The sequence below is a fragment of the Chionomys nivalis genome, chromosome 6, assembly GCF_950005125.1.
Source record: "Chionomys nivalis chromosome 6, mChiNiv1.1, whole genome shotgun sequence".
NCBI lineage: Eukaryota > Metazoa > Chordata > Mammalia > Rodentia > Cricetidae > Chionomys > Chionomys nivalis.
The window spans coordinates 40347634-40371798 of record NC_080091.1 but is presented as its reverse complement, the minus strand read 5'-3'; the positions used below and the strand labels follow the sequence as shown (position 1 = coordinate 40371798).

The window sequence follows — 24165 nt, the reverse complement described above, 5'->3', positions numbered from 1 at the left end:
TAATCATCTCATTAGATGCAGAAAAAGAAGGCCTTTAACAAAATCCAATGCTCATGATAAAAGTCCTGGAGAGATTAGGAATACAAGTGATATACTGAAACATAATAAAGGAAGTTTACAGAAAGCCTATAGCCATTATCAACTTAAATGAAGAGAAACTCAAGCAATTTCACTAAAATCAGGAACAAGATAAGGTTCTTGTTCTCTCTCTGTATCTATTCAATGTAATACCTGAAGTCTTAGCTAGAGCACTAAGACTACTGAAGGAGATTAAAGGGATAGAAATTTGAAAGGAAGAAGTCAAGAAATCTTTGTTTGCAGATGATATGATAGTATACATAAGTGACCCCAAAAATTACACCAGAGAACTCCTATGGCTGATAAATATTTTCTAGCCAAGTAGCTGGATACAAAATTAACTCACAAAAACAAGTAACCCTCCTATATAAAAATGACAGACTGAGAAAGAAATCAGGGAAACGACACTTTTCTCAATAGCTTCAAATAATATAAAATATCTTGGATAACTCTAACCAAGCAAATGAAAGACAGTAAAACAATAAAACTTCAAGTCTTTGAAGAAAAAATTGAAAGAGATAACAGAAGATGGAAAGATCTCCCATGTTCATGGATCGATAGGGTTATCATAGTAAAAACGGTCATCCTATCAAAAGCAATCTACAGTGCAATTCCCATCAAAATTCCAATGCAATTCTTCACAGACCTTGAAAGCACAATTCTCAATTTCATATGGAAATACAAAACCCCAGGATAGCTAAAACAACCCTGAACAATAAAAGAACTGCAGGAGGTCTATTAGCCAAGCATGGTGGTACACACCTTTAATCCTATATATCGCCATGTCTGTCCCCCCAGAAGACTTGTTCTTTTAAAACTAAGTTTATACCTAGTCATTGTTTTCAGTCCTGAAGAATGTGAACTGTTGTGTTTGTATATAAAGTATCACAGTGATAATTAGTTTTATTAAATGCTATTTCAGGGGATGGCAAGATGGCTCAACAGGTAAAGTGTTTGCCTTAAAACCTGACTTACCTGACTTACTTGAGTTGTCCTCTGACTTCCATATGTGTTCTCTGTCATGCACATATGTATACACACATATATACACAATAATAAATATAATACAAATATTTTTTAAAATTAATGTGTTTCAATATGGCATTAGTTTTATGACTTAATGAGGTTTTTACTATTTGAGTAAACGAAAAGCTATTTTTTTTCCTCTGGATTCTAAAGCACTGGGCCACCTGGCAGGAAGGATAAGGGCCACCAAAGTCATCTTTCACTTACACATGTAGCCAACAGTACCAACTCTTCCTCGAACCATCTCCCCTTCTGGAACTTCCAGAGCTAGACCAAGATCTGAAATTCGGATGTGTCCTGTGTGTGTTCAAACACAATGTACAGATCATGGGAAGAAGTAATAGCATTTTAGTAACAATAATATCTGGGAGGCAAAGTCCATCTGAAAAGCATTGATGAGAGCTAAAAATAAAGCTCAATAGTAAAACACTTGCCTAGCACATTTAAGGCTCTAGATTCCATCCCCAGTGCTACAAAACACATACACCAAATATGTATAAAAATAGCAATATCTAAAAGTTAAATTTAACTTTACACATGTAGTAAGATTTCATATAGCATACAGAGTTTCACTAACAGCAAGAGATCAGATTTATACTTTCATGAAGGCGCCCTTTAACAGTCGATAACCAATAGATAAAAACAGAGGTACCATATTTATTGTTTCCTTATAACTACCAGTGGAAGTAATGAAATTAAGACCCTTTACTTAGAGCCCTCTACTATGCAAATATTTTATGTACAGGAGGGCATTAATGTTTGTTAAATTCCTATGAAAGTAACAAATTACAAAACACATTCTTTTAAGGATACCTGCCATTGGATTTAGACTCACCTTATTAGTACACCTAGTAAACTACTCCATGTCCTACAATATAACATGTGCTCTCCCTGTCTCTCTTTTAAAGCAACTTCAAATGCCAATTCTAGACAGCAGGGCAGCACATCACAAGCTTACAGTCAGATGCTGCCGACACAACCTGGTAAAGTTATTTTTTTCAGTACCTTTCCTCTTCACGGTACATAAGTTAGGTAACAAGCAGAAAGCAGTGGCAGAAGTAGACATAAAACTATGTACTAATGATGCCCCATATTTGCCCTCAGGACTCAATCACATTGAACTATTCTCTGTAGCAATCACTCTGGCTCTAGGTCTGGTCATGTTTTCCTTTTAGCCACCATAAATCAATAAACAGAAACTCCTTCTAAATACTGCTAACCTAGTTAGTGTAAACACACATAGCATCCTAGCAATAGGGTTCATTCTCAGATCCAGAGATATCAAGACCAGAAGCACCCATGATGCTGACAAGGAGCTAACTACTAGGGCCAGTCCACATCTACAACCATAGGGTCCCCATAAGCAGCAATCCCACAGTCCTGAGCTGGGACATATGATATATGACAAGGGAACAGCACAGAGGGAAGCATGTCAAGTTTAGAGAGCTAAGGAATAAAGAAAAATAAATATGGATCAACAGAAAAAAAGAAAACAGGAAGGCAAATACTCACTTTGGGTTTATTTTCACCTACTTCAATACATTCATCATTCACAGCTGACATCTCTGTTTATACATAAATATAGGTGATGGCAATGCAACTGTTTGGTTTGTGTTGTTATTGCTGATTTTTAAGGACACATCCTAAAGAGTTTCTTTTAGTTATTGTTTCCAGTCTGCATTAACTGGTTATGTCCACATTAGCTTTCAAGTACATGTGTCTCTCTGACAGGCCTACCCTTAAGTATGTAAGAATCTCTTTACTTACCATGATCATCAAGGAGGATATTCTCTGGCTTTAGGTCTCTACAAAGAAAGAAACAAAAACTGTTATTCAGAAGTCAGCACTGTAGTTCCTGAGCACTGAGAAGAAACAGCCATAAATATCTCGACGGCAAAAAGAGGAAGCTAGAAGAGCAGAAAGTAAAACCACTCGATGAGCGATCCAAGCTGCTACAGACTTCAGACACAACTACAGGTAGCTCAAGAATTCTACAAATTTGCTAGGCATAGTGATATATGCCTATAAAAACCAGAAGAATTCATCTTAGCAAGCATCATACCTATATTAAATATAAAATGAACTTTGGATAGTCCTGCCAAGTTGAAGACAATTTAGTGATTCTGTATGGAGGCCCGGAGTAAGAAAATCAATTAGTCCTTAATGAATATTACTCATTCTGTCTTAATGTTCATATATTTTAAAATGCATTACATTTCATGAAAAATACTTCCAATGGCTTTATACTTATGACTCCACATTTGAGGACAGACCATCTTCCCTAAGTACTTCTGTCAATCTGTGGACACATCACTAGCACACAGGAAAAGGATAATCTGAAGCCAGCAGTGTAAGACAATACCCTAGAAATAATGCCATAGCAGCAAGATGAGACAGAGGACCAACACAGGAAAATCCCAGAGATCCAAAGTGAGCACCTGCCAGCAGTATGCAGCTGGTCCCTGCTATCTGCTCAGGAGGCTCCTAATGGATGTCACTGCTGTCAGGACAGAAGGGCCAGGGAAGGGAGCAGGTAAGGAAACCATGTGGCCTGGCAGGGGCTCGCGACAGGGCTGTTTGCCAGTGGGCACATACGAATTTATTCTCTAGGTACAAGAACAGTGAGCATTTTTGTTTTTCCCCACTATCCATCTGGTAATAATAATAATAATAATAATAATAATAATAATAATAATAAGACAACCCTACTAAATATTATTAAAAAGAAACCTATTGGTGGCATGGAACCACCAATTTTCACAATCTCATTGATTTTTTTTATCCTTTCCAGTCACCTCCCATCTCACATGTCTCAGAGCACCCCACTCAAATTTCTCTACTCAAATGTGACCTGCCATCACTATGGCTCTGGTTATGATGAAAATCTCAGGCCTACCCTGAATCCTATTGACTCAGACGTACATTTCTGCCTGCTCCTTTGTGATCTACAGCTTCACTAAAGTGTTAGAAGCTAGCCTTCTAACTAGCCCAGCTATATGATCAACTGAAGACACTAATGTCAGCCAATAAACATCTTCTATGACAATCCCTACTTCCACCCCAATGCCCCTCCACAGACAGAAATAGTAATGGCCTAAACAGGAACTCTTCAAAACTGTGAAAGGATGCTTAAGTGTCACTATTCACAAGAGACGGCTTCCTTTACGGTGTGGGAGTGGGAGGAGAAGGACTAAGAGGCACTGATAATTTGAACAAACCCCAGTGATTATAGAGATAAAACAAATTGGCCTTTTTGGTTTTTTTTTTTTTTGTTTGCTTGTTTGTTTTTGCTCAGGGGAAGAGGTCACAAGGAAGTAATGAATAAGATAGGGGTGAATGATGTGAAATCTCCTATTATAAAAAATAAAATAAAACTACCATTAATCTTTTAAAGAAACCAAGAAACATTTTTGTGGGATATTGTACACTGTACGAAGATGTATTGCTGTGATTGACATAAGAGCTGAACAGCCAATAGCTAGGCAGGAGAGAATACATGACTTCTGGGCAGAGATAGAGAACTCTGGGAAGTATAAAGATGGAGACACCAGGGAGACTCGGGCTAAGTCAGACACATGGTATAGAGGAAAGGTAACTGAGCCACGTGGCAAAACGTAAATTCAAAAAATAGGTTAAGTTATAAAAGCTAGTTGGGAAAAAGACTAAGCTAAAGTCAAGCTTTCACAATTATTAAGAAGTCTCCATGTCATTGTTTTCAAGATGGCAGTCCTGATGAGAAAGTAGTATTACAAAGCCTTTCTCTATAGTCTCTGCTTCAGTCCTGCCCTGACGGCTGTGATGGACTGTGACTTCAAAGTGTACACCAAATTCTTTCCTTCCCAAGATTACTGGCCAGAGTATTTTATCACAGTGACAGAAAATAAACTAGAACAATATTTACATTCTGAACACTCATCAAAAATCTGAAATCTAAATGCTTGAAACTCTGACATACTGTGGTCCGTGGTCTAAATAAGGAATACCCAACCCAAAGTAATAACAGCCATCTGTCACTGAATACCCATTGTATGTCATGACTGTGAACTGTATATACTTGGTCTCTTGCCATTTTCACAAAGATTCTCCAGGGTAAGTACAGACAAGGCAATACACTTGAAGTATTGCAAAATTAAGTGGACACATACTAGGAGACAAGCTATGATATTGAATGTCTGTAGCTAAGTAAACACCAGGACATTGGACCACCAAATGGTGTTTTTCAAACTTTCCCTCATAAGCTTTATTTTTCCAGGCTTCTGATGAAAGTAAATAGCTCTTTTCAAACCACCCCTGAGATTGGGGACAATATATTACAGCAAAGAGGACACTGAACACAACATCAGGATGTAAGTAAGTGGAGCTGCAAAGGGAAAGCTCTGGAGAGAAAGGTATTCTGACTCCTCAAGAAGTCAGGAAATACCTGGAGTTAGGGTGTGGGGCGGGGATGGTCTCCAGGCAGGATGTAGCAATCCTGCTCCTCTCCTAAGAGACCCCTTACAGCTGAGCTCTGCTCTGTTCCCTTAAGGGAAGACCCTAGCTGAGCTATCTGCTTCCATTTCTGCTGTGCTCAGTTCTGGCCCAAGACTACTTCTGTTTCACTCTGCTAAAGGGGAAGTTCCTGCAAAAAAAATGTAGCCATCTCCTCTGGCTCCAGAGAAAAGTTGTTATATTTTTTCTGCTCAGCTCCCCTAAGGGAATGTCTAAGCAAGGGTTGTTTGTTTTTATGCTAACCCCTCCTAAGGGGACATCTCAGCAAAGGTTCTTTTTTTTTTTTTTTCTGTTCAGCCCCCATAAGGGCAAAAGGTTCTTCTTTTCCGTGCCAGAGAAAAAGATCTTCACCCAAAATTCTTTTAAGAAGGAGGAGTCTAGGAAAGTAATTGCCCCTGCCAGGGTGGTGAAGGACAGCTGGCAACTGAGCTGGCAGAAGGGCATATATAAGTCTTCCTAGGGGTAGAGTTTTGGGCTCATGGACTGGTTGGTTTAGTTGGTCAAAGGCAGAGTTGGCTCTGTTTTCAAGGCCAAACTATGTTTCTTTCAGTGGTCTTTTTAAGTTTTTTTTTTTTGTTTTTTTTTTTGTTTTGTTTTTTTTGTTTTTTTTTTTTTTTTTGGCTCCAGTGCCAAAATATGTTTCTGCGGCTCTGGGTTCAGGACTAAAGTGTTTCTACTGGCTCCAGTTTCAGATCCAAGTTGCTTCTTTCACTGGTTCTGGGTTCATGGTCAGGGTGCTAGATTTCGTGCTCAGGGATTGGTTGGTTTCTTTGGCTGGCCCTTTTACCCTACAAAGGAGATATCATATGCCCTTGTTAGTAGTTAGACCATTCCAGACCTCTGAACAGGTTTATTGGATGCACTCTCTAGGATTTTTTTTTTTTTAGGTTGAATGGTGATGATCTAATCATAATCCTAAAACAAGAAGATAGACTATTTGGCATATCCATGAGTTAAAGACAAATAACCTTGTATTCATTTTTTACATCTAAAACTACTGGCTTGCATACAATATACATGTAATTGAAATTGAGAGTTAACACTCTCTGGAGTATTAACATTCATCATATACCACTCCAGCTCACTTTTCTCCTTCTATATTCCTATTCCTGTTAAAGAGTACTTTTCGGGGCTGGAGAGATGGCTCAGAGGTTAAGACCATTGCCTGCTCTTCCAAAGGTCCTGAGTTCAATTCCCAGCAACCACATGGTGGCTCACAACCATCTGTAATGAGGTCTGGTGCCCTCTTCTGGCCTGCAGGCTTACACAGACATAATATTGTATACATAATAAATAAATAAATAAATATTTTAAAAAAAAGAGTACTTTTCTATCTGAACTCAGTTTTCCAACTTGCTACTGAGTCTTGACTAATCATGAGATAACATAACTGAAGATAGTCTTCAGAGAGAATGGTTTGGTCTAGCAAGGATCACCTGTCACACCTCATATTAGTCCACACTTGTTATCCTATTTGTCACCCAGCATGGCCTTAGGTAAGGTTTTCTATTTTTCATTGATGCCTCAGGTGTATGTCATCAGCCTCTCCTGGGGAATGACACTAAACATGGGCAAATAAGGGTCCCATGTTGTGAACATGCTGTGACAATGTGCTGGGCACACTTGAGAATGACACTAAGGGAAGAACATGGGGCTGAACAAGCACTCTGGATTAACTGGACTTTAGTGTAGCCTCGGAAGGTTTAGACCAAGATTAAAAGGATCTGTACTACAATCTCAAGACATCAAGGGAATAGATGCTGTTCTGAGATAAATACTAGTTAAGCATAGAGCAAGGCTACTGTTATCTCCAAGCAGGACCCAAATTAACCTTAACAAACCTTGGCTGCTATCTGCCTTAGGGAATAGTGACACTACTGAAGAGAACTCTACATCTCAGTGAGCAGGCTCCGATCACAGGGAGTTTGGCCCTAAGCAGCACTGCATAGGTAGCCCCATTCAAAGAAGAAACAACTCACATATAAAATGACACTTATCACTCAGCAAAATACGATGTCTGCCCAAACATCCAAATGTGAGCCACACACAGGTGTTGCACCCAATGATTTTTTAACAACTTTCTTCTTAAATACTTTTAGAACTCTTCTTCTACTACACAATCCTCTTTCCAGGAGTTCATCTGCTTCCTCTTCTGCAGATGTCAATAGATCTTTGCTTTGCTTATGCTCATCTCTGGAAAATTACTGTCCATATAACCAGCCTTCTAGAAACCAACATTCAAAGGTTGGGGTAAGAAAGAAAAGCAAAGGCAAAGGCTCATTGCCATGAAGAATTTTTTTTAACCTTTTTTGAAAATTGATTTTATTGAGCTCTACATTTTTCTCTGCTTCTCTCCCTGCCTCTCCCTTCCCCTTTAACCTTCTCCCATGGTCCCCATGGTCCCAATTTACTTAGATCTTGTCTTTTTCTACTTCCCATATAGATTAGATCCATGTATGTCTCTCTTAGGGTCTTCTTTGTTGTCTTGGTTCTCTGGTGATATGGGAAGTTCTTCTGTATGAGTTGCTTTTATTGGTTAATGAATAAAAAGTCAGCATTGGCCTGTAATAGGGCAGAGTAGAGCTAGGTGGAGAAAACTAAACTGAATGCTGGGAGAAAGAAGACAGAGTCACAAGACGCTATGTAGTCACCAGAGGAGAAAGACGTGATCTGTCAGCTGAAACTTTGCCAGCAGACCACAACCAACCCTCATGATAAAATATAAAATAATGCCTAGCCTGTTTGGATGCTCACCTTCCTGGACGGATGGAGGGGGGAGGACCTTGGACTTCCCACAGTGGAGGAAATCTGGACTGCTCTTCAGACTCGAGAGGGAGGGGGAATGGAATAGGGGGAGGGGGAGAAAACTGGGGGGAGGGGGAGGGGGAGAGGAGTGGGAGGCAGCAGAAATTTTTTTCAACAAAAAAAATTAAAAAAATTAAAACTACTAAAATAAATAAAATAATGGAAATGGGCTAAAATAAGATGTAAGAGCTAACCAATAAGAAGCTGGAGCTAATAGGTCAGGCAGTGATTTAATTAATACAGTTTCTGGCCGGGCGGTGGTGGCGCATGCCTTTAATCCCAGCACTCGGGAGGCAGAGGCAGGCGGATCTCTGTGAGTTCGAGGTCAGCCCGGTCTACAAGAGCTAGTTCCAGGACAGGCACCAAAGCTACAGAGAAACCCTGTCTCGAAAAACCAAAAAAAAAAAAAAAAAAAAAAAAATACAGTTTCTGTGTGGTTATTTTGGGGCTGAGCAGCCGGGATTGTTACAATACTCTGGGATTGTAAATTGTAGGCTAGTTTTCTTTGCTTTATGTCTAAAGCCACTTATGAGTGAGTACATATGATATTTGTCTTTCTGAGTCTGGGTAATGATGTTTTTTTAGCTCCATCCATTTGCCTGCAAATTTCAAGATATCATTTTTTTTCTGTTGTGTAGTACTCCATTGTGTAAATGTACCACATTTTCCTTATTCATTCTTCGATTGAGGGGATTTACAGTGTTTCCACGTTCTGGCTATGACAAACAATGCTGTTATGAATATAGTTGAGCACATGTCCTTGTGGTACGATTGAGCATCCTTTGGGTGTATACCCAAAAGTGGTATTGTTAGGTCTTGAGAAAGGTTGTTCTGAGAAATCACCATACTGATATTCAAAGGGGTTGTAACAATTTGCACTCCCACCAGCAATGCAGGAGTTTTCTAAGTTGTCATCAGTGATTTTGATCTTGGCCATTCTTACAGGTGTAAGATGGAATCTCAGAGTTGTTTTGATTTGCATTTCTCTGATGACTAAGGATGTTGAACATTTCCTTAAGTGTCTTTCAGTCATTTTAGATTCCTCTGTTGAGAGTTCTCTGTTAAGGTCTGTACTCAATTTTTTTATTAGATTATTTGTTCTTTTGATGACCAATTTCTTGAGTTCTTTGTATATTTTGGAGATCAGCCCTCTGTCTAATGTGGGCTTGGTAAAGATTTTTTTCCCATTCTGTAGGCTGCTGTTTTGTCTTGTTGACCATGTCTTTTGCTTTAGAGAAGCTTTTCAGTTTCAGGAGGTCCCATTTATTGTTTCTCTCAGTGTCTGTGCTGCTGGAGTTATAGTTAGGAAGTGGTCTCACGTGCCAATGTGTTCAAGCATACTTCCCACTTTCTCTTCTATGAGGTTCATTGTGGTTGGCTTTATGTTGAGGTCTTTGATCCATTTGGACTTGAGTTTTGTGCATGGTGATAGATATGGATCTATTTTCATTCTTCTACATGTTGATATCCAGTTATGCCAGCACCATTTGTTAAATATGCTTTCTTTTTTCCATTGTATAATTTTAGCTTCTTTGTCAAAAATCAGGTGTTCATAAGAGTTCGTACAGCTAGTTCTGGAAGAGCCAACGTTACACATAGAAACCTTCTAAATATTTATAAGAAACTACCCCTCCCCCCAAAAAGTAAAGACATGACAGCAGCCTGTAATCCCAGAACTCAAGAGGCAGAGACAGGATGCCTGTACCTTGCGCAAGATGTTAACTGGACTACCTGGAACTGATGGGTTCTGAATTCACCAAGACCCTGCTGCAATAAATAAAGAGTGATTAAGAAAGACAACCAATGTCAGTTTGTGCATGTGTAAATACATGAACACGTACCTGTACATACATGTGTACTCATACACACACACACACACACACACACACAAGCTTATTTATATTCATTAACAACTGAGAAAGAGTGTGTGTGTGTGTGTGTGTGTGTGTGTGTTGGATTTAAGATCCTTTTAAATTTCAGATATTAGGATTAGAGATGTTCAAATCATATTATATAAAAAACTATTTAGGAAGCAGTAGAAAGTCTGACTTAGAGGAATATGATTCATAACAGTTCTTTTTTTTTTTTCAAGACAGGATTTTTTTCTGTGTAACAGGCCTGGTTGTCCTGGAACTAGCTCTTGTAGACTAGACTAGCCTCAAAACCACAGATATCCACTTGTCTCTGCTTCCTGAGTGATGGGATTAAAGGTGTGTGCCACCACTGCTAGCTAATCATAGAAGTTCTTATAAACATTTTTTAAAAAGTGTTACTCTTTCCTTAGCCTTACAAGTTCCAGAAAGAATAAAAAAAATCCAATCTATTTTTTAAACTTCTTACTATAAATTCTAATATGTCTTTATTCAATGTCACTGCCTTGCTCCATCAGCAGAATATGAGCTGGCGGGGGTGGGGGAGTGGGGGGCATATCTCTTGCCTTATCTCCCAGAGTACGTCCTAACATGCAGTTCAGGGATACATAGAACCACAGTCATCTATACTGCCTAAAGACCTATTTGACCAACTCACCACTGGAAAACTTGTAAGTCCAACTGTACCCTACCCTTGCTTTTCTCCTCCACACAAACTATTACCACCACCCTTTTCCTTTTGGAGGCAGGGTCTCACAGTTTAGATTAGACTTGATTTTTCAATCCACAATTCATTCACAAGACAGAGATCCAATGAACAGCTAAACATATATTTCCTTAGTAATTTTATAATAGCATTTTCTCTGGATTGTTTAAAACTATAGCATTCCAAATCTCATGGTCTACATCATACTTAATAAAGGACAAGTAAAATATAACACTCCATTGAAACTACCAGTCAAGACTTTGGTTTTCTTCTGTTAGAGAAAGGGCCAGAGCCTCTTGGACACACATTCCTCCCTCATTACTCTCTGTGAATGAATGCCATCCTATTGGGAAGATAAAATGACAATGTATGCTGTGATAGTTAGCGTTCATTGTTAACTTAACAATATCAAGAAAGCCTTGGAAGTAGTCCTCTGACTATATCTGCCAGAATTTATCTAGATTTCATTCATTGAAACGGGAAGACCTGTCCACTGTGGTGAGCACGACCCTCTGGCCTTTATAAAGTAGAGAAAACACAAGCAGCAAGCATGTAATCATTCCTCTTTTCTTCTGACTTCATTTACAATTCGACTTGTTGTGGACTATTATTTTAACTACGTAAAGATGTGTTACATTTGTTTATGTTGGGGACTATTATTTTAACTATTAAAGATGTGTATATTTATTTATGCTGCATCTGTTTAGTGATGTAAAAATGTGTTGCTTTGCCTGACTAAGGCACTTGATTGCTAGTAAAAAGGTGACTGAAATAGCTCAGCACAGAAGGGATAGATGAGGCTAGCAGGAAGAGAGAATAAGTAGGAAGAGAAATATAGGCTTGAGAAAGAGAGGGAGACGTCCAGGAGCCTATCACCAGGCAGCCAGACACAGAGTAGGATATACAGAATGAAAGAAAGGTAAAAAGCCCCAAGGCAAAATGTAGATGCAGAGAAACAGGTTATGTAATAATAGCAACAGGGACAAGTATAAGGCTGGACATTCATAACTAATAGTAAGTATCTGTGTCATGATTTGGGAGCTGGTTGGTGCCCCCCCACACAAAAAAAAAACAACTGCAGAGACTAACTCTATCAAATTTCAACTTTCCAGCTAAGAAGGATTGTAACATTCCAGAACTGTGAGGTAAAATAAACTTTTTCTCCCTCATGTTGCTTTTGCCAGAGCATTTTATCACAATAATGGAGAAAGAAACTAAGACATCCCAACTGCTCTAAAATGCTACATGTTCTGCACGTGAATGTTTGTTGTTATAGTTTGTTCATCACCAGCATGGTTTTGATATTCACAGCAGACTGCCTTCTGATCACAGGAATACCTGGAAATAAAGAAAACAAAGGGCATAGGTATCATTGGCTCATCTCTCCGAGGTCAAATTTGGTTTGGAAATCTGGTTGAGCAATTACTCCTTGGTCACCAACATTAACAGATGTGGTCTAAGTCCATGTGGCTAGCCATCTCTGTCTTACAGAAGCTAGTCAGTGTTTTTTTTTTAAAAGAAATATAATTAATTCAGTGTGAATTTGGCCTCAAGTCAGACAAACAGACAAAATAAGTTAGAATGAAGAAACTTGAAATTTGAGATAAACCCTCTTTCCATCTAATGGTTCTAAACAAAAGTTCCATGATTATTCAGTAGGAACTGAGAGAGCTTTCAAAACATGGTGTTAAGGTATATATTTGAAAATTCTTACTGCATTCCACGCTATCCTAAAGAATTAGTTAGCAAGAATTAAAAAATTAAACTCTCATGAGAAAATGGAGTTTAGCTATGGTACCAAATATGACAAATTAAAAAAAATTATAAATTCAACTGGTTCATAATTTTTTGCAGTTCAAAAGACGCCATTAAGGAAGTGGAAAGCCAAACCAAAGGGAGTTGAGAAATGGCTAAGTTTGTAAAATGCTTGTCTTACAATCAAGAGATCCTGAATTTGATCACCAGAACTCAAGTAGAAAGATGGCTCATTGGTTTAAGAGCATTGCCTGCTCTTCCAAAGGTCATGAGTTCAATTCCCGGCAACCACATGGTGGCTCACAACCATCTATAACGAGGTCTGCTGCCCTCTTCTGGTCTGCAGACATACACACAGACAGAATATTGTATACATAATAAATAAATAATTATTTAAAAAAAAAAAGAAAAGAAATCAGGATGTGGAGCTGGAGAGATGGCTCAGCAGATAAGAGCACTGGCTGTTCTTCCAGAGGACCTGGGTTCAATTCCCAGTACCTATATGGCAGCTTACAACTGTCTGTAACTCCAATACGTACATGTCTGTAACTCCAGTACATACATGTAGTCAAAACACCAATGCACATAAAATAAACAAATCTTTAAAAAAAAGAAAACAGTATGTGGATGCTTATAATCCCCACAATATCAAGATGGGAGACAGCCAGACAGATCCCTAACTAAAGCTTGGTGGCCGTCAGCCTAGTCTACTTGGAAACCCTGTCTCAAACAGAAGAAGGAAATAGTTGAGACACAATACCTGAGATTATACTCTGGCTTCCACATATATCCCCACACACCTACACACATAAGAACAAGCATGCTGTGTGCACATACATACACATACACACAAACACACACATGTACACACACAATGGAGATAAGGGAGGGAAGAGAGAAAAGGAAAAGAAGGTGAACAATAAAGGTAGGGTAAAGAACTTGATTCCAGAATATTTAAAGACAAATTCAACTAAATAATAACACAACATATAGCCCAATTTTAAAATGTGTCAACTATTTAAGAATTGCCAGTAAAGGGGCTGGAGAGATGGCTCAGTGGTTAAGAGCATTGCCTGCTCTTCCAAAGGCCTTGAGTTCAATTCCCAGCAACCACATGGTGGCTCACAACCATCTGTAATGAGGTCTGGTGCCCTCTTCTGGCCTGCAGACATACACACAGACAGAATATTGTATGCATAATAAATAAATATTTTTTTTTTTAAAAAAAAAAAGAATTGCCAGCAAAAATTTGAGATTATAGCATGCACATATCCTTCAGTAATCTTCAGGTCAGTGAAGATTTTTTTCCCATTCTGTAGGATGCCGTTTTTGTCATAGTGACTGTGTCCTTTGCTTTATAGAAACTTCTCAGTTTCAGAGCTGATAAACACGTTCAGTAATGTGGCAGAATACAAAAATCAACTAAAAAAGTAGGCCTCCTATATACAAATGATAAAGGGGCTGAGAAAGAAATCGGAGAAACATCACCATTTACAATAGCCATAAATAACATAAAATATCTTGGGGTAACACTAACCAAAGAAGTGAAAGACCTGTATGACAAGAACTTTAAGCCTTTGAAGAAAGAAATTGAAGAAGATATCAGAAAATGCAAAGATCTCCCATGTTCTTGGATAGGTAGGATCAACACAGTAAAAATGGCAACCCTACCAAAAGCAATCTACAAATTCAATGCAATCCCCATCAAAATCCCAGCACAATTCTTGATAGACCTTGAAAGAATATACTCAAATTCTTATGGAAAAACAAAAATGCAGGATAGCAAAAACAATAAAGGAACTCTGGAGGCATCACAAGCTCTATTATAAAATTACAGTAATGAAAACAGCTTGGTATTGGCAAAAAAAAAAAGATAGGTGGACCAATGGAATAAAATCGAGAACCCTAATATTAATCCACACACCTATGAACACCTGATTTTTTGACAAAGAAGCTAAAATTATACAATGAAAAAAAGAAACCGGGGCTAGAGAGATGGCTCAGAGGTTAAGAGCACTGGCTGCTCTTCCAGAGATCCTGAGTTCAATTCCCAGCGACCACATGGTGGCTCACAACCATCTGTGCTGAGATCTGGCGCCCTCCTCTGGCGTGCGGGCATACATCGAGGCAGAATGTTGTATACATAATAAATAAATAAATCTTTAAAAAAAAAAAAGAAAGAAACCATCTTCAATAAATGGTACTGACATAACTGGATGTCAACATGTAGAAGAATGCAAATAGATCCATATCTATCACCATGCACAAAACTCAAGTCCAAATGAATTAACGACCTCAATATAAATCCAACCACAATGAACCTGATAGAAGAGAAAGTAGGAAATAGTCTTGAATGCCTGGGCATAGGAGACCACTTCCTAAATATAACACCAGTAGCACAGACACTGAGAGCAACAATTAAAAATGAGACCTGAAAGTTTACTTCTTAAATCAAGAAATGTTTTTGCAGCTAGGTGGTGGTAGCACATGCCTTTAATCCCAACACTTGGGAGGCAGAGGAAAGTAAATCTCTGTCTCTGTGAGTGCAAGGCCAGCCTGGTCTACAGAGCAAGTTACAAGACAACCAGGGTTGCACAGAGAAACCCTGTCTCAAAAAAAAAAAAAAAAAAAAAAAAGGAAGGAAAAATACAGAATACATTTCTCTTCTATCAAAACTCTTCCAACACACATATTGACTTCGTTCACTTGTTTTTGTCAAACATTTTAAATAAATAGTATGTTATAAGGCAGAGGTATCTGAGGTATTAAACCAACCATGACAGCTCAAAGATCACACAAGCAAGTTTTTATTGCCAGGATCCTGTTTTTCACTTGTGTGCTTGGGTAGTTCATTGCTTGTACCTATGGAGTATTACAACAGCCTCACTACCTGACAGCACTCCTGAACCATCCTGAACCAGGTACCTTTGGTGACTTCTTGTTTTGGAAATTCTATCTGAACAAGCAAAAGAGGGCTCTGAAAAGAGGAAAAAGAAAAAGATGGAATATTCCTGTAAAACATGAGTGAAAAGGCTCTATGACACTATGTGTTCTCCTAATATCCTTACCTTTCATCTACATAAATAAGATAAAAATCAACAGACATAGCATAGGACCTAGAAGGCCCTCAATTACTTTCTGTCTGTTTACTTCCAAACACATGGGTTTCAGTGGACTGTTACATTGGCTCCAACAGGATGCTCACAGAAGTCCTTCCATCCTGGTGAGGGTACCCTTTTCCTCCCACTACCCAGCCTTATTAAAAGCAGGTCTGCTAAACAGATTTTCAGTAGTTGACCCCAGGCAAATGCATGGACAGAACAAGGCTCACCTTGGCAGGACTCAAGCATGCCACAATACCTGCTTGAAACAAAACATCCTGTCACTATGCCACCTCACTTAGGTTCTCAATTCTGGCTGCAAATAATAAATTGAAGCCCTGCCATGTTACTCACACAGTTCATTTTTGTGATTTTCAGAATGCTAAAAATTCAAACATTTTAACCCATATTGTCTCTCTAGTTCATGGTTTTAATAAAGTCCATGTCTAGTGGTGCTGAACACCTTTAATCCTAGCAGTGGTGGAGACAGAAAGATGTCTATGAATTTGAAGCCAGCCTGGTCTACATAGCAAGTTCCATGGCAATCAAGGCTACATAGTAAGATTCTGTCTCAAATAAAACAAAACTTCATCTCTCTGGCACATGGCTTAGTAAGAATTACTGTGGCAATCTATGAAAACAGAAAAAAGACATTAAAAATAAACCAACACCTTTTCCTTGAGGTATGCCAGTGTTTAAACAGAAGAGAGGGCCACTTTTAGAAGCTCAAAGTCATTCGTTCACATGACACTCAGGGCACCACCGTGGATACAGAAGGAGGGAGACACAGACCAGTTCTCATGGAAAGCCCTAATCATACCTTCTCTGTGGTGCTACCTGAAATCCAAGTAGCCACTGGATTAAGAAAATGAAGACTCCTCAGACAACCCAAGAATTCACCATGAGGTTGAAGGCAAGCAGGTAGATCTCAGCTGAAATCCCTTTTTACTCTAGAAGTAACCAGAATCAAATCAGTGTGACCTGAGTCTACCTCTAAATAACAGCAAAAAAGTTAAGTTCAATTAGGATGTAGCACCTTTGCCTCTAAAGAATCATGGTCAGAGAAGTAATCTCCCCCTTTCTCAGTAACTGAAGGTAAGGCTATATCAGGGGTGTCTGGTCTGTGGGAGACAACAGAAAAAAACTGAAGGTCAATCATTGTAGCCTGAACAAGATCAGGGGCTCTTGAGAAACTCACAGTCTGATGTGACCAACTCTACACTGAGAGTTGCCCCCCAGAGAACTATAGGGACGCTGGAGGGACAGCACTCACACTGCTAGGGAGAGGATATGGTGGTTTGAACAAGAATTACCCCTATAGATAGATTCATATATTTGAATGCTTAGTCACCAGAGAGTGGAACTTTTTGAAAGAAGGATTAGAAGTTATGGCCTTGTTGGAGGAAGTATGTCACTGAGGGTGGGCTTTGCAGTTTCAAAAGCCCACGTCAGGCCTAGTCTCTCTGCCTCTCTTTGCCTACAGATCAGACTGCAGCTCTCAGTTACTGTTCCAGCTCCAGTCTACAGAGCACCATGCTCCCCACTATGATGATAATGGACTAAGCCTCTGAAACTGTAAGCAAGCCCCCAGTTAGGTGCTTTTCTTTATAAGAGTTACCTTGAGCATTATGTCTATTCACAGCAATAGAACAGTGACTACGACAGGTATATTACTGGAATAACTTGGGAAAAATAAGCATTAGTCCTCTTATCGATGGGAAGAGGAGTTAAAGTGAAGAAGGCATCCACAGAAGGACTTATTGCCAAGACTAGAGTTATAAAGACTTCTTAGATGTTCTGGAAACCACAAATACACTTACATAACAAGGGCTGAGGAGACTGATGTGGGCCATCAGGAATCAAGGATGGAGAAGTTAGTAAGACGCTAAGTACTTAAGGGTCTGAACACCTGGTGAACAAGGGTCCTATACCAGAGGAAGATGAAATGGGGTCAGATCTACATTCAAACATGTCTTATCAGAATCTTCTGGAAAATGCACTGGGTCAACATAGGCAGTATGGAAATCTATTCATGTCTCTGTCAGTTTGCTGACAAGAAAAAGACATGGACTAAGCTACTTACCATGGAAAATAGAGACTGATGGGGATAATCTAGAATAAAGTGATGACCAACTGAATGAAGATGAGAGTAAGAGACACATAGATCCCTCTGGAATTTTATAGTTTAAAAAAGGCACAAGACTAGGAATTCTCATTAGGAGGTTGGAGAAATGGCTCAGTGGATAAATACACTTGCTGTGCATGAGTGCTTGAGTTTGAGTACTCAGAACCCATGTAAAGTCAGGTGATACAGCATCTATAATCCTGGTGAGATGAGAAGCCGAGACAAGAGAATCCCCAGAAACTCCGAGGCCAGCTATCACAGCAAGGCCTATTTCAAACAACCTGAAAGGTGAAAACCGACACCCACACGTCCTTGGCCTTCAACAAATGTGCTTCTGCAAACATGCACAAACACATTTTTTAAAAGGAAAGAAACTCTTCTTATGGATTGATTGGCAAGTAAATCTCTGGAAGAGAAAATAAAAGTCCCCAGGGAGAGTGATCAATATGAGATTCATTTTATAACAACTCCAGTATCTAAGAGAGATGAACTGTTTTCAAATTTTAAATATACTGATTGCAGTAAGCTAATTCTAACTACAAAGCTTAATCTGGTTTTCTTAATGAATTCTAAGATGAAAAGAAAACCTTTTTTCCTGAGACAGGGTTTTTCTGTGCATACTCGGCTATCCTGGAACTCACTCTGTAGACCAAGCTGGCCTTGAATTCACAGAGATCCGCCTGCCTCTGCCTCCAGAGTGCTGTGATTAAGGGCATGTACCACCAACACCTGGCAGGAAAACATTTTAATATACTTATCATGTTGTTTTCTTGGAATATTATGAGTATTATGAGTTGTCAAATATCTCAGAATTCTAGAAATAGGCCTTCTCATGCTTACACAAATAGCACTGGCTATCTGATAAGCTTAAGAAAAAAGGTTCTGCCTCAAAAGGACAATTTCTTAGAAGAGTAAAGATAAACTAAGAAGGAAACCAAGGTATACTTCTGACTGGCCGTGTCCTACAGTTTAAGCGACAACCTCAACCCCTCAGAATGCCACCCAAGGCCTCCCTGTTTTCCCTTTTCCATACCATGACAGCCAGTATAAGCCAGAGGAAGCTCCCAGTGGAAGGTTTCAACACTCACAGGCTCTGTCAGGTCACACCATTCTTACCTGTATACAATTCTTTCCCTCTGTAAATCTTCCAAGCCACAGCACAGCTCTGCAGCATAGAACACAGCTCTCGGCTCCTCAAAGCCAGGATTGCCCAGATTGTAAATGTGGTACTTCAAATCCCCTCCATTCATAATGGTTAGCACCAAACACAAGGCATCCTTGGTTTCATAAGTGTAGGCTAAACTAACCTAAAGACAACAGCATCATAAAAAAAAAAGATACACACATAAAAAATATGCTTGTTCACTCTTAACTTACTGTATTTGCTAACAATAATCTGAATTATCTGTTAAGTTTGTAATAGAACACCCAAACACTATGTGCTTCAGAGAACTACACACCACACACCATGTCTCTGGGCCTTTACTTAGCAAATAGCTCAGTGCAACTCTGCATGGAAAGTGACTTCTTCACACTATGGTCTGATTGTGTGACACTAAGAACTTCTGGAGCACCTGCATTCAGCAGTTCTGGCAAGATCTTGTTATTCCACACTCCTCCAACATTTGGTGATGCTGATCTTTTTGGTCTGAGCCAGGATGGTCAGGGTATAATGGCTGATGATTGTGTCATTTTGCTGTTTTGTGATGCTGAACCATATCCCAAATCCTTAATTTTGGAAGACTGGTTGCACTATGTAACCTAGGTTGGTCTCTGACTCATTATATAGCCAAGGCTAGCCTTGAACTGTAATTCTGGTTTTAATTTGCAATGAATACTCCCCATACTCTTTCATTAATTTATTAGTCAGTCACAGCCTTTTTTGTGAAATGCCTTTATGCTTTTTGTTTTGTTTTGCTTTTTGAAGAAATGAGACTTGTCCAGGCTGGCACTGAGCTCCTAGGAGCAAGTGATCCTCCTGCCTCAGTTTTCTGACTAGTTAGGATTACAGGTGTATCTGGTCAAAAATAATATTTCTTTTCCTCTTTGTTGTCTTCCTATTGGTTGGACCTAGTGCCTCACATCTGCCAGGCTGGTACTCTCCCACAGAGCTACATTCCCAGACCCTGGTAAGTTTTTCTTCACCGTTCTATTGTCTTGTATGACAGTTCAAACACAAATGTACACATGCACACATGAACTAACCCTGTTAGGGTTTGGGTTGTGATTATACTTAACTCATTTAATTGCTAGATCAACTGAGAAGAGCCAGCATCTTCACAACATTGAATTACCCAGTCTAGGATCATGGTCCCTCTTTGTTAAGGCATTCTTTAATTTCTTATAATAGAATCTCACAGTTCTAAGTCTACATATTTTGTAGGACTTTTGCCTAGACTGTGATGACTCTTGGTGCTATTATAAATGTTATTAATATGCTTTTCATTTACAGGCTAAGGAGATGGCTCAATGGATAAGAGTGCTGGCTGTGTTGACATGAGGACCTATATTTTGACCCTAGTTTAAAAAGAAAAAAAAAAGAGCTGGGCATGGCTATGAATACCTGAAATCCCAGTCCTGGGGTAGAGGGGAGAAAGAAGGATTGATGAAGCTTGTTGGCCAGCTAGCCTAGCTGGAAAAAAACAAACAATAAACAAACCAGCAAATTCCAGGTTCAGCCAAAGACTCTGTCTCAAGAAAATAAGGTGAAGGGGGCTGGAGAGATGGCTCAGAGGTTAAGGGCACTGGCTGTACTTACAAAGGTCCTGAGTTCAATTCCCAGCAACTACACGGTGGCTCACAACCATCTGTAATAAGATCTGGTGCCCTCTTCTGGCCTGCAGGGACGTATTCAGGCAGACCACTGAATACTTAATAAATAAATAAATCTTTAAAAAAAAAAAAGAAAAGAAAAGAAGGTGAAGGGTAATAGAGTAGGATACTTGACATCGTCCTCTCACCTCTGAGTGCACATAGGAGACAGGAGCTGGCAGTGCACACCTTTAATCACAGCACTAGGAAGGCAGAGGCAGGTGGATCTCCTTGAGTTCAAGGTCAGGCTTGTCTACAGAGTGAGTTCCAGGATAGGCTCTAAGGCTACACAGAGAACTCCTGTCTCAAAAAAGCAAAGACAAAGAAAAAAAGAAAATATATAGGTGTGTGTTTATTATATACTAACATGTACAGACAGATATACAGACACATGCACATACGCATACCTCCTAACTGTGGCTGATTCACTTCTAGTCATTTAGTTAATCCTAGGTTGGCTATCTACAAAGTCTAGGAATATCTCCACATACAATTACATTGTTCAAAAATACAATCTTTTACTCCTTTACTTCTTTCTCTAGCTCTAATTCTAATCCTAATTTAACCTTAATTACTTTCCTTTATTTTGTTGCACCGGCTAGAATTTCCAAAATAATATTAAGTAGAGATAGTGAGAATAGGTGCCTAGACATGAGGGTGGACATTCCAATAGCATCACATGGTAAATGATGTGTGTTAGAAAGTAAAACTGGTTTGCTTAGAGCTAGCTAAGTTGTAAGCTTAGCTTGGGTTATAAACTTAAGATAGCTGAGTTCCAGTCTAGCTTAGAAGCTCTTAATCATAAATGGGACCTGGATTTTAATAAAAGGCTTTCTGTGCAACTATTAATGTGGCTATATGGTTTTTCCCTTTATTCTAGTCATGTAATAAATTATATTGATTTTCATTTATAATAAAATGAATAAATCCAACTTGGTCAACATTTTTATTAAACATTAGGAGAGTAAAGTTGCAGGTAAAGGGAGAGGGCTGGAAATGAGGAGAGTGGGATGAAGCATCCAGAGCATACCACTGTCTACTCTCATTAGCTGACATATGTCAGACCAGAGTTAACTGAATGGTATTTCTCATTCATGCTTCAAGAAACAAAGACCCCTCCTGTGAATGAATATCCATCCCACACACAGTTAATGCATATTAAATAATACTGAGAACCATTTATCATACCAGCCTTGATCTAGGAACCAGTGGCAAAAAAGACACCAAAGGGTTCTGCATTTTTTATCCTGTAAACACCAGACAGTGAAGCAAGAGTGACCAACGCAGAAACAGAAAGCAGATATTCAAGATCAACAGAGGTAGTGGCCATATTCCAGAGAGAGGACACACCTAGATCCCAGGCCTGATGGGACACCTTGGTTAGCTGAGTGATAGAGGCTACAGGAGCCTGGTGCCTCTGTGCCTGAGAGGCTGGAGCAGAGTTCAATTTCAGTCTCAGAGTGAAGATGATCACAGGACAGTTTAGTGTAGGAAAACTGTAGCCCAATTTAACTCCTCCACAGATTATTGCTTCATGGGGAACAGACTGTAAGGAGCAAGTGCAGAAAGAGGTGGGAACTCAGGAGAGGGTGCTTCTGCATATATGAGGTAGCAGTGGAAGGACCACGACTCAAGGGTATGTCAGATCCTGCCAATGAGTCACTGTAAACAGGAAAAAACCAGAATCATAGAAAAAATGAAATATGTCTAGGTTCTTTGGAAGAAGCTAAAAATATAGAAACGAAATTATGTTGTGTCATAGGCCATAACTACTTATATCCCTCTAATAAAGTTAGATTTGAGGTTTGTATGCTTCAAGGTTGTACATGTTTAAATAGCTCTAAGATGAGTATTTAATAGACTATCACTTCACTTCATGTGAAACTGTCATAATAAACACATCGACTCATGCTATTAAATACAGATGCTGGCTATGAGGAGGAGCTGGTTTGGAACATCTGTCTCTACAAAGCAGATAACCATGATACCAAGAAATAAATGACTTAAAGGAAATAAATTTTAATGCCAAGAATCATTTTATAACCATTGTTCATCTTCTGTCTTTTTTTCGGTTTGTTTTGTTTTGTTTTTATTTTTTTTTAGAGACAGTGTTTCTCTACTATCTAACAGCCCTATATGTCCTAGAACTAGCTCTGCTGGCCTGAAACTCACCAAGATCCACCTGCCTCTACCGACTGAGTGCTGGGATTAAAGGCATGCACCACCACCACCTAGCTCATCTTTTGTCTTAACCAGTCTTTATACTTCAAAAGACGCTCTAAGGAATATCTAAGTAGGAGTAGGGAAACCACACTATACAACATATATCCTACAATCTGGGATCATTCCTGTTTCATACCACTCTACCTCATCTTCAGCTCTCATCTGCAAAAGTGAGCATAAAATTTGAAAGATCCTACAATTGGAGCATGGTAGTTGAAGGTATAATAGCAAACACTTCAGGTGCAGAAAATAGAAAGAAAATCAAAGAATGGAAAAGAGACTGAGGTCAGAGAGAAGAGGAAAACCACTTTAGAAGGACTAGAAAAAGAACCTTCAAGTACCTCAAAGTTACCATGCTGATGAGCCAGGGCTGATCAATAAGAGGCAGCAAACACATGAGCTTGGCTGTCACAAGGGGAAGAAAAAGCACTCATCAGGAATCATCAAAGTGTGAAGAAGACCTGACAGCATGGGATGGTGGACAGCATAAAACTGGCAACAAGTCATAAATCAATAGTAGGATCGGCATTGCCCTATGCTTGCATGATAGAATAAGAGGGGAATCATTACAAAATGAAATTATTTCCAATAGGGAACAGCAGAACTTCACAGAAACTCATAAGAAACACAGCACCTGAGTCCATGACTTGAATAAGAGTTTCCAGCAGAACTGCTGACCAAAATGCTATGACTCAAACAACATACAAGGGAAGACTGTGATAGTTAAGTTTTGTCACCTTGACAGGATTTAGAATCACCTTGGAACAAACCTCAGTATCTGGAAGGATGTTTCCAGAAAGGTTCAGCTGAGGGAAAACCTATTGAAAACAGTAGAGATACCATCCCAGGGCATGGGGTCCAATACTGAATAAAGGGAGAAAACAAGCTGACACCAGCATTCACATCTCTGTTTCCTAATGCAGATGTAATATGACCAGCCACTGTATACTCTAGATGCTATGCCTTGTCTACCACGATAGACTGTACCTCTTTCTCAAACTGTGAGCCAAAATAAGCCCTTCCTTACTTAACTTGCTTTATACATGAATTTATTTGTTTGTTTGTTTTGTTTTTCGAGACAGTACAGCCCTGACTGTCCTGGAACTCACTCTATAGACCAGGCTGGCCTCGAACTCACAGAGATCCCCCTGCCTCTGCCTCCCAATTGCTGGGATC

The 24165-nt window shown here is 39.2% G+C and overlaps 1 protein-coding gene across 6 annotated transcripts in view; it reads right to left on the bottom strand.

Moving 5' to 3' along the window:
- Grk4 (G protein-coupled receptor kinase 4) overlaps nucleotides 1-24165 on the bottom strand; it is a 71715-nt gene that overhangs the window by 16316 nt on the left and 31234 nt on the right. For all 6 annotated transcript variants that reach the window (XR_009057249.1, XM_057771641.1, XM_057771639.1 and 3 more), the window contains 3 exons: nucleotides 19072-19262; nucleotides 2872-2909; nucleotides 1312-1401 (listed from right to left, as the gene is read on the bottom strand). Coding sequence is in view for 5 of the 6 variants with exons in the window: in XM_057771641.1 (XP_057627624.1) it covers nucleotides 1312-1401; nucleotides 2872-2909; nucleotides 19072-19262 (319 nt within the window). In the remaining variant the exon portion in view is untranslated. The remainder of the gene's footprint in view (nucleotides 1-1311; nucleotides 1402-2871; nucleotides 2910-19071; nucleotides 19263-24165) is intronic.